Here is a 10,895-nt window from a genome sequence, read left to right on the forward strand (position 1 = left end):
CGTGTAAAGGAACGGTGTATTTATAAATATAATGTAAATGCTTGTCTTTAAGAAGAGGAGATGATCGGCTAGTACCCCTAAACTGCATCCGAGGTGGTGGAAAAGAAGGTGATGGGATGTGTAGGATAGTTGGAAAGGAGGAAAGAGGAGAGGTCGTGGCTAAGAGGGGGAGGAAGGAAGAGGGAAGTAGGTAGGAAGGTTGAGGGAGTGTGGATGCAGGGGGGGGGACCGCCGATTATTTCTGAATATTTACTGAGTAGGCTTGTTATGTGTTTGTTTTTCTAATGAAATGCACCATATTTGTATTATTTGTTTATATGTTTATTTGAAAAATTAATAAAAAATTTGTAAAAAAAAAAAAGGAAGCCCCGCCCTTGTTTTTAAACATGTGACAACGTGGCCCCCGTCTTGAGTTTTGGGACTCTCTTAGAGGACGCTCTGACCCTGTGGCAGTGTCTGCCATTTGAGTGATAGGTCCCTAAGGTAGATTACAGTGGTTTTGATGGGATTCAACTCAAGACTTGTTATGAAGTTTGTTTCTGATCCCCCCCATTCTTGGCTTTTCTTGGAATGGATGTTTGGGTGGCAGAGAGGGGACCCCCTCCCCACTGCCTCAGTGACCCCGATGAAAAGGTAGAACAGCAACCCTCTTGATTGTTTTGTTTCCAGAGATTCAGTTCTGGTGGCGCAAGTGGTCTAAGCTGGCGGTTGGGATGAATGAAACTGAGTCAGCCCCGTCGTGGAAAAATTAAGAACTCTGAATTTATTCATTAGAACTTCAATTTACATAATTTCAGACCTTCCTTTCCCATGCTGGCAGAAGGTACCTTGTGTGTCATTCTTCTGCTTGGCGCGAGGACCTCCCGTCCATTGGCCAAGGTGAAAGCTTTCCACCTATCTTGTTTCATTGTTGGTCCCATTTAACGGTGGCAATCATGAATCGGACACCTTTGATTGCAATACAATTGTCCCTGAGCTCTTTCTCATAAATCAATCAAACACCCCATGATTTTGGACTTGTGCCTCGCTCAGCTCAGATAGGGAAGCGTCACACCAAAGAACCACACCTAGGAAGGCGCCACAGATCTATAATGGATTCATGACTGAGCCTGGCCATTCGCTCAGACAGCTAGGAGGAGCCAGAGAATTGGCCAACCAAACAAGACAAGAGCAGAGGAAGAAATACACTGGCAACAAGAGAAGAACCACCACTGATGGTGGCATCACGGGAAGCATAGACGGTGCGGCCATGAAGAAGCTGTAAAGGACGGAAGTTGTTGACCATTTTCTGTGGTGTCCCAGCTGAACTTTTGAAGTACGTGGTGTCCACAAACATATTCAGCTAAAACAAGGGAAAGAGAAGAAAGAGAAGGGGAGGAGTGCTCTACAGCCAACCCAATACCTCTGTACATTTGTCAATCGGTGGTCATCCATCTTGACCACACTGAAATGTGGACAGTTTTTGTTGGAAATGAAAAGACCCGCTTCGAATGTGAGGATGGAGGCAGCGTGGTGGTTACCTGAGATCTGCTGATGGGGATCTGCTCTTCGAATACTGTCCAGGTGACCGCTTCATCACAGTTTGGTGTGGTGAGAGATCCTTTGTAGCGGTAATATTTGGACAAGGAAGCTAAGCTGGGGAGAAGATTGCTCAAGGAAAAGGTGGATGCCATGTCAACATATTCTCCTAGGCAAAAGCATAACCATGATTGGTAGTGGAGGAGAAGAAGAAGAAGAAGCTCCATTCTGGATTGGTGCAGGATAAGATGAAAGGAAGTTAACACGGTTGTGTGACAGACACCCAGTACTCATTCAAAGAAAGCACAGGAGGTGTGATGTTCTCACCTCAGAATCTCCGAAGGTGTTGAGGGCTCCCAATTGATTTGGCCTCCCGATAGGACTACAGCTCCTCAGGTTACTAAAGGACTCGTGACAACAATTTTGAGCTAGGAATTGGGCTCCCTGTCCCACCCACCCACCCCCCAGAAATCTAGAGTATATCTTACTCAGTCCAGAGGACCTACTTCAGAACACCCATGAGCACCAATAATGATGTGTTTCATGAAAGCAGCTGCATCTTATTCCAGGCTTGAATAGCTGCAGTTGAAGCCTCCCTACAGCATCCATGCACTCCGGGGGGGGGGGAGACATAGCTGCTTTAATGAGTCATAGACAGCTGCTTTAATGAGGCATAGACAGAAGAAGCATTCATCTTCCAGGGCTTGGATAAGATGCTCACCTGCACGAGTGATGTTTCTCAGGCTGGCAACGACAGTGTTGTAATTAGTATTATCAGTGTCTGCTACCTGCGTGATAACGGGAAGAAGTCAGTTCTACAACCTGCAAGGTAGCCAAAGGCAGAAAAAGTAGGTGGACATCTATTGTCCTCTACAGAGGACGACCAGTTATTTGAAAGGCTGTTTTTTTTCCCCAACTCTGGTTTAAATAATAACAACAACAAAACAAGCCGTTCTTGAAGCTGTCCACCCAAGGTAGAAGCAGCTGGACATCACATTAAAACTGATCCAAAGAATCCTAATCCTTTATTTCTGGATATTAAACCTAATCAAAGGAATGTGGGGTCCTTGGTACTCTCTGACCTTGGTGGTTTGCTTGTAGACATCATTATCCAGGGAGCAAGCCCACATTCACTACTAGCACTGATGTTGTTATCTAGTTGGGTCATGAAAGGTCTCCAAGCCCAAGAGCACCAAGGATCCCACTGTTCAATCCTGAACTTCTATTCTAATCAAAGAAATTCAAAATGAGTCATGCTTCTCTGGTTCACGTTGCGCCATTAGAGCTTAGCAGCTAGGATAAAATTGTGAATTTGGGGGGGGGGAACCCTGAAAAGTTCTTGTTACAGCCTACAGAAGCCACGACTGAAGGAATTGTACCCCCAGGCTTCAGAAGCTCATAACATAAACTTTTTCATGAGAAAATGTTGACCTAATGGCAAGTATATATTTGTGGGACCGTACCTTGAACAGAAAACTCAGGACAGCGAACCCATTTGGATGTTGCTTAGCTTCATTGATGGTTTTGCATTTGATGTTCATGTGTACGATGTGCAGCTGTGAATAAAGGAACAGAAGGACCGATAAAGGAACATTTCTCTATCATTCAGCTTCTCCTCAATTCATTCCTGTCTCCCCATTGTCTTTGTTCCTAAGTAGCCAATATTTAATCTCTAGTCCCAAGGGTGCTTTTTCAAGAGGCAACTTGACTTCCTTTGTTTTTGCTTGAAGACATTTAGCTTCTCATCCAAGAAGCTTCTTGAGTTCTGAAGAAGTGAAGAAGTTCTGAAGAACTAGAAGTTCTGAAGAACTGAAGAAGCTTCTTGGATGAGAAGCAAAACGTCTTCAAGGAAAAACAACAGAAGTCCAGTTGCTTCTTGAAAAAACGTGTTTGGGACAACTATGATCTGGAGGACTGAGAATCACCATAGACATTTAATCCCTACACACACAAAATGTCTGCAGAGAGTTTCCCGTAGATGTTTTCCCCTTTCTCTTCCCCCCCCCCTCCCAAAATTATGTCCACGTTTGCAAAATTCATAATTTTCATAAAGAAACCTTCACCAACCACTGCAGGAAGAGATAGGCGGTTTTGTCTGTCTTGTCATTGGGACTTCAAAAAACAGGAGAAAAAAAGAGATTTTGAGTTGTTTTTCCAGGTTTTTCACCATATTTGGGGGCAATTAAGGGTGAAGTCCTTAATAGAACATGTTAATGTCCGGTGTCTTTGCCCTCTTTCCTGCTGACATCTATGGGTGGGGAATATTTGCTAAATGATTACTTGTAAGTCAAGAATTATTTTTACAGGATTCTGGCTCATGCAATATACATGCTGAGGACTTTAAGAGGGCTTCACACACACACACACCCTAAAAATTCTGCTTTGTCATTTAGTAAATTTAATATCTGAGGGCCAGGTGTTAAATTTACTAAAATGGTACATTTCTGTGACTTTGTCAGAAGACTGTGTATCTGAATATTCCCAAGTTTCATGGTTTTAAGACAGGGTCCCGCCTTTATTTCTAGATGGACCTAAACAGATCAACTGCACACAGCCATTAAAAGATAAATAAATAATAACATCTCAAAACAAAACAACAGCCCATATTTAATACAGTCTAATTTTATAGTTCTCAGGGCTAAGGGGTTGTAGCCACATTAATACCACGATGTTGGACTGAAGTCCTCCTTGGCGCTCTAAAGGGATGCAATGGGGAAAGTAAGGAATACATTGGATAAAATAAAAGCTGAGCTGGAACAGCTGCCCGGTTCACAACTATCCAAGGAGGGCAAGGCAAAGACGCCGTGAAATCTGAAAGCCCGTCGTGCTGGTTTGTAAATGATGAACGGAGAAGGCAATCTCTGAACCCTGGAAAAGGTCACGGAAGCTTCTGAAAAGCAATAACATCCCGCCCGCCGGTTCTCCAGCAACTCACTTGACGGCTAAACTCCCTAAAATGAAATGACAGAGGGCGCAAGGTCAACCTCAGCTGCTCAAAAGCCCCTTTGATGTCTACGCCACGATGAAGAGTTGGATTGTGTTTAGTGAAGTGGACCAAATGGAGGGGCCTCTCAAGCCGGCCTTAATTAATAGCTGCTTTCTTTGAAAAAACAGAGAAGTCATTTCGGGTTGCTGACTGCACGCTGTTGAATCGGGTGGCGTTCCCTTTGAACAAGCTAGTCCAGGAGAGGTTTACACCCCCAGCCCCCCTTTGCACATTTAGAAGAAAAAAAACACAAAAAACTAAGCCGTTCTTGGAACGGGCCTGATTAAAACTGTGCTGAGGATCTTTTTTCTTCTTCTTCTTCATTGTGAGTTAAATGGACTGGCCTGTGCGGACTCACAACCATCATCTCAGAAAAAAACAGAAGAAAAAATACTGATATTCTGTCAATCAGAGTAGATAAAAAGAGATAAATAGAAGACAGAAAGATAGAAAGATGGATGGATGGATGGATGGATGGATGGATGGATGGATGGATAGATAGATAGATAGATAGATAGATAGATAGATAGATAGATAGATAGATAGATAGATAGATAGATAGATAGGGAAGGCAGAGAGAGAGGAGAGAGGGGGAGAGGGAGAGGAGGAGAGAGAGAGGGAGAGAGAGAGAGATGGGTGGAACAATAGATGATAGATAGATAGATAGATAGATAGATAGATAGATAGATAGATAGATAGATAGATAGATAGATAAGCAGGCAGAGAGAGAGAGGAGAAAGGGGGAGGGGGAGAGGGAGAGAGGGAGAGGGAGAGAGAGAGGGAGGGGTGGAGGGAGGGGTGGAACAATAGATAGATGATAGATAGCTATAAACACTTATTCACCAAAAGCTTTCTAAATGTACTTTGCACTAAGCTTGTATAACCATAAACAGCACAGTATATACTTCTCCTTCCTTCCTTCCTTCCTTCCTTCCTTCCTTCCTTCCTTCCTTCCTTCCTCCCTTCCTTCCTTCCTTCCTCCCTCCCTCCCTCCCTCCCTCTCTCTCTCTCTCCAGCTTTGTTCCTATCTATTTGATGACCATCCCAAAAATAACCCATGTCATACTAGATGCTCTTCGGCATTGTTTCAGCGGCACCTGAACCTGCTACCAAAACCCAACGCTTAACTTACTTCCATGGGATACTGTATCCCATCAATGTAGTGTTCGGAGCCATTCCTCTTGAGGTCCCCCCAGTGGAAGTGGAACTGCAAGGCCCGGTAGGTGTCCCTCAGACCTCCTCTGGTGATGTTGATTTGCTCGGCAGCAGAGGCTCCATCCAAGGTCATTTTGACTAGAGGGAAAAGTCAACGGGTAAACACAGTTTCAGAGGCAAAAAAGGACCAGCCTACCCACCTGGGAGCTAACCAGGCTTCCTCACCCCTTCCAGCCTTCTGAGAGAGAGAAAAAATTAGAGGAGCTCTAAGTCAGAAATCTGGGTTTGGGTTCAAGGTTGGGGAAGACGCCTGCAGAAGAAATCCCAACCTCATTGGCCCACCTTCGTCGCCATTGTTCAAGAGTCTCCATCTGCCCGGCGGCGCCTGGTCATAGCCTTCAAACAGAATTTCATCCAGGCTCCGGTCCCGTCGCACTTTCCTTCGATCGATGTTAATGGGAGACTGGTTCTGTCCCCCGCATCCTGACGTGATCTCCTTCCAGTGAGAAGGGCCTAAAGAGACCAGGAGAACATTGCAGGGCAAGGACTTTGCACAAGTAGCTTGCCTTGATTTTTTTAAAAAATTATATCCAGCCCTGATTATTTTTATAAATAATTCAAGGTGGCGAACATACCTAATACTCCCCCCCCTTCTTCTATTTTTCCCAGAACAACGGTGTGAGGTTAGTTGGGATGAGAATGAATGAGACTGGCCCAAAGTCACCCAGCCGGCTTTCATGCCCAAGGCAGGACTAGAACTCACTGTCTCCTGGTGAGTGGCCCAAAGTCACCCAGCCAGCTTCCATGCCTAAGGCAGGACTAGAACTCACCGTCTCCTGGTGAGTGGCCCAAAGTCACCCAGCCAGCTTCCATGCCTAAGGCAGGACTAGAACTCACCGTCTCCCGGTGATTGGCCCCAAATCACCAAGCTCACTTCCATGCTTAAGGCAGCAAGCTGGCTGGGGAATTCTGGGACTTGAAGTCTACGTATCTTAAAAGTTCTCAAGGTTGAGAAAGACTAGCATAGTTTGAAGGACTCTTGGTCAAATGCCCTCTTGGCATCTATTAGCCACTTCTGCTTGCAGTTGGCTTCAAAACAAGGCAACGCCCATTATCATGTCCAGCAATCCTTCAGAAATCTCCCAGAGATTCTTTTTGTAAGCCTCCTTTTCCTTTAGCTAATTTAATCAACCTGTTAAACCACTTTCTGAAGTCCCTCTTTTGGCCCAGCCAAGCTCCCAGATTGGTAAAACTCTTTTGAGAAAGAACCAGTAGGACCGACGATTGCTTGGATAGGAAGTTGTGGAGCTTCAATTATTTCCCAGATTGTACACAATACACAATGTGGGTCATGAATAGATCTTTCTCTACTTCACCTGTACAGAACATAACAGAATAGAACAACAGAGTTGGAAGGGACCTTGGAGGTCTTCTAGTCCAGTCCCCCCACTCAAGCAGGAGAACCTATCTCAAGTGACCATCTAGTCCAGGGGTAGTCAACCTTGGCTCTTTTATGACTCGCGGACTTCAATTCCCAGAATTCCTGAGCCAGCATGGCTGGCTCAGGAATTCTGGGATTTGAAGTCCACGAGTCATAAAAGAGCCAAGGTTGACTACCCCTGATCTAGTCTCTTCTTAAAAACCTCCAGTGATGGAGCACCCACAATTTCTGGAGGCAACTGTTCCACTGCACGGAAGGCATTCTCCGTACCTATTTCTTTGCCACCCAGATCGACGTTCCTTGCTCTCAGTTATGACAACCTTGATGTAACAACAGGAAAAGGACTTTTTTTTCTTCAACCTTTCCATCCAGCCTTGGTTAAACGGAAGCGATATATTGATCCTGTTTCTGAAAGCAGGATTCTGGTATAGATCAACAAACTCTGCCAGCAAATTGGTTATCTACAGTCAACCGAATCATTAATTTTCCTTTGTTGTTCCTTGCACTTTTCTCTTGCAACGGTCTTCATTAAACTTCACAAGAGGGTTTGGCTTATTTATAATTCAACAGGATTTCCTTGCTGGGCCTATATTTAGTCTGACAGATAAAACGAGCTGCTTTAGCATCTGTGACTTTTTCTAAAGAGCGCCAGATCCAATCTTATTCTGTTTTACTTTCGGCCTCTCTGTGTTGTTGGCTCCTCACCAAGAGATAAGCAACGTGGACTTGTGGGTATCTATCTTAGTGCTCAGTAGCCTCATTTTTCCACCTGACTATTTTGGGATAAGTTTATTTTTAATAGTAATAAAAAAATCAAACAAGGAAGCCGAGACTTTTTTTTCCCCCAAAAAAAAAGCTTCTGGGTTCCAAATAGATTCCAGATAAAATAAGAAGATGCCACTATGAGTCAGAGTTTCGTTTAGATGTCAACCCATCTGGCTAGGAAAAAAAAATGAAGATGTAGAAAGAAAGCCAGTTTGGTAGAGTTGGACCTCCCCCAAAGGAACGATGGAAGGGGGCTGCCTGGTTTATGACTCCGGGTGTGGATGTTTTAAGGCTGTGTCTGCACATCTGGCACCCACTGATGGTCTTAAAAATTCATAAATGCCCGTGAAAGATGGGAGTTTTTGTTCTTTGTAAAACGTGAACTTTTCTTTAAAAGTAGAATATTCTAAGCAGCTGATCAGCCTCACTGACACTGGAACAGCATTAAAAGTAGGAGCTTCTGATAGGCATACATAATTTTAAAAAGTGAAGATGGAGGAGGAGGAGGAAGAGAAGGAGGAAGAGGAGGGGAAGGGAGTAAATGGGTGAAGAAAAGAAGGGATGGGATGGGATGGGATGGGATGGGATGGGAAGGGAAGGGAAGGGAGTAAATGGGTGAAGAAAAGAAGAGAAGGGATGGGATGGGATGGGATGGGATGGGAAGGGAAGGGAGTAAATGGTGAAGAAGGGAAGGAAAGGGAAGGGGAAGATGGAATGAGAAGTGGAGCTGAAATAAACACAGAACAGTCGCACTGTTCATTTCATGAATACTTTTGAGAGTAAAGTATGTTCTGATTGAAATACGAATATAAAGCAAAATTAGAGTTTGATTCACATAATCCCTAGTTAAATATAAAACCTAAATATAAAGCCTCTACCCAAGAATCACTAATACTTGCTTCATATTGTACTGGTAAGAATGTCTTGCAGTATCTCCCATTACGTCACACCCAATTTCCCAACCTGTTTTTCCTCCGGACGCATTGGGACTACGACTTCCACTAGCCAGGCTGGCTGAGAGCCATGGGAGATGCGTTCTTATTGCATCTGAAGGTACCCTGTTGGGGAAGGGTATCACAGACTACAGGTGAGCGGTACCTTTAGCAAAAATCTTTCCAAGGAGTATCTTCAGAAATCTGTCTCCAGTACTCACCACATTTAGGATCCAGGGAATCGTAGCACCAAAGGCCTGGAAAAGTAGGAGACGGAAGGGTGGAGAAGAGAAAATGTGTATTAGCAAAAATAGAAAAATAAAAACTAATAAAGAATTAACTCTGGTAGTGGTCCCATGGATGCTTTTTCAAAAGGCAACTGGACTTTGTTTTTCCTTGCTTCTCATCTCAGAAGCTACTTCGGTTCTGACGGAATGGTGGAGAAGGGAAGGATTTGTACTCCTTGCAAATCCTTCCATTCTCCACCACTCAGTCGGAACCGAAGAAGCTTCTTGGATGAGAAGCAAAACATCTTCAAGGAAAAACAAGAAAGTCCAGTTGCCTTTTGAAAAAGCACCTTTGGGACCACCATGACCTGGATGACATTTAACTCTAGTGGTTAATTGGATTAAAATTAAAACAGCACCGAAGCAAGAAAAAGATTTTGATTGAGATTGTCTTTTGGAATAGAATAGAGCTGGAAGGGACCTTGGAGATCTTCTAGTCCAGCCCCCCACTTAAGCAGGAGAACCTATGCCATCTCAGACAAGTGACTGTCTAGCCTCTTCTTAAAAATCTCCAGTGATGGAGCAGCCACGATTTCTGGAGGCAAGCTGTTCCACTGGTTAATTATCCTCACTATCAGGAAGTTTCTCCTTAATTCCAGGTTGCTTCTCTCCTTGATCAGTTTCCATCCATTGTTTCTTGTCCTGCCCTCTGGGTGCTTTGGAGAATAACGTGACCCCCTCTTCTTTGTGGCAGCCCCTCAGATACTGAAACACTGCTATCATGTCTCCCCTATTTTTTTCTTTAGACTAGCCAAACCCAAGTCCTGCATCCATTCTTCATAAAAATCTGATTGTCCATCTTCTTCCTGCTCCTTATACTCCAGTTAATTAGGGAGGTGTCTGTCTGCGCCACTTCCAAATGAACGGTTGCGGGAACTGGGTACGTCTAGTCTAACTAGATAGGATAGTGGTCTTCCAATATTTGAGGAACTGCCACAGAAACGAGGGAGTCAACTTATTTGCCAACACATCAGAGAGCAGGAGGAGAAGCAATGGGTGGAAACCTATCAAGGAGAGAAGCAACCTAGAATTAAGGAGAAATGTCCTGACAGTGAGAACAATTAATCAGTGGAAAGGCTTGCCTTCAGAAGTTGTGGGTGCTCCATCACGGGAGGTTTTTTTAAGAATAGACTGGATGGCCATTTGTTCCTGCTTGAACAAAGCAGTGGGGTTGGACTAGAAGACCTCCAAGGTCCCTTCTGAGCCTACTATTCTGTGTTCTAAATTCCTACTGTGACCATTAGTCAACACACTTCTCTCTCCTTGTAAGTTTCCACCCATACCAAATATCACTCACAGCTCTCCACCCCTTTGTTTCGTAGCAGAACTGAAGGGCCAAGAAATCTCATGTCATTTTTAGCTGAGCAAAAGTCAGGAAGAGTTGGTCTAGCTTTTCATCCAATTTCCCTCCCCCAGATAAGGCTTAAAATTGGGTTGCAGAAGAGAGAGGCAGAGATCAATTTCTTTTAAGAAAAAAAAAATAAAAAAAAATAAACCCTCCGAAGTAAACCACGGTGGCGCATCCATCCCTCACACTTTAGGGACCGAGGTTCCCTCCAGTTGTCTCTCTGACAATCATGCCTGATTTAGCTTTATTGCTTGCAATCCGAAATCATCAGGAAGAGAGCCGGGAAATCAATGGCGTAATGGAAAACTAACATCGGGAACTTTTAACTGAGCTGAGCTCGTTAAAAAAAAAAAAAATATCGGACTTTTCTCTCTTGATTGATCAGTTTGTGAGTTAGAAGGTCTGGAGAGAAGCTCAGAGGAAAAAATATGGCAGGTAACCATCAAGAAGATGCATCTGGAAA

The 10,895-nt window shown here is 44.1% G+C and overlaps 1 protein-coding gene across 1 annotated transcript; it reads right to left on the minus strand.

Moving 5' to 3' along the window:
• Nucleotides 1–761: 761 nt before the first annotated feature.
• Nucleotides 762–10,745, minus strand: LOC107292961 (carbonic anhydrase 15). Its single transcript, XM_015822088.1, has 8 exons — nucleotides 10,688–10,745; nucleotides 9,019–9,054; nucleotides 6,002–6,172; nucleotides 5,637–5,797; nucleotides 2,982–3,074; nucleotides 2,240–2,306; nucleotides 1,521–1,687; nucleotides 762–1,342 (listed from the first exon to the last, which is right to left on the minus strand). Exons 1-8 carry the CDS (start codon nucleotides 10,743–10,745, stop codon nucleotides 1,130–1,132), a joined length of 966 nt encoding a protein of 321 aa, XP_015677574.1. The 3' UTR covers nucleotides 762–1,129.
• Between the last annotated feature and the right edge of the window lie 150 nt (nucleotides 10,746–10,895).

This window comes from Protobothrops mucrosquamatus, unplaced genomic scaffold, assembly GCF_001527695.2.
Source record: "Protobothrops mucrosquamatus isolate PMUCROS unplaced genomic scaffold, P.Mucros_1.0 scaffold1461, whole genome shotgun sequence".
In the NCBI taxonomy this organism is placed as follows: domain Eukaryota; kingdom Metazoa; phylum Chordata; class Lepidosauria; order Squamata; family Viperidae; genus Protobothrops; species Protobothrops mucrosquamatus.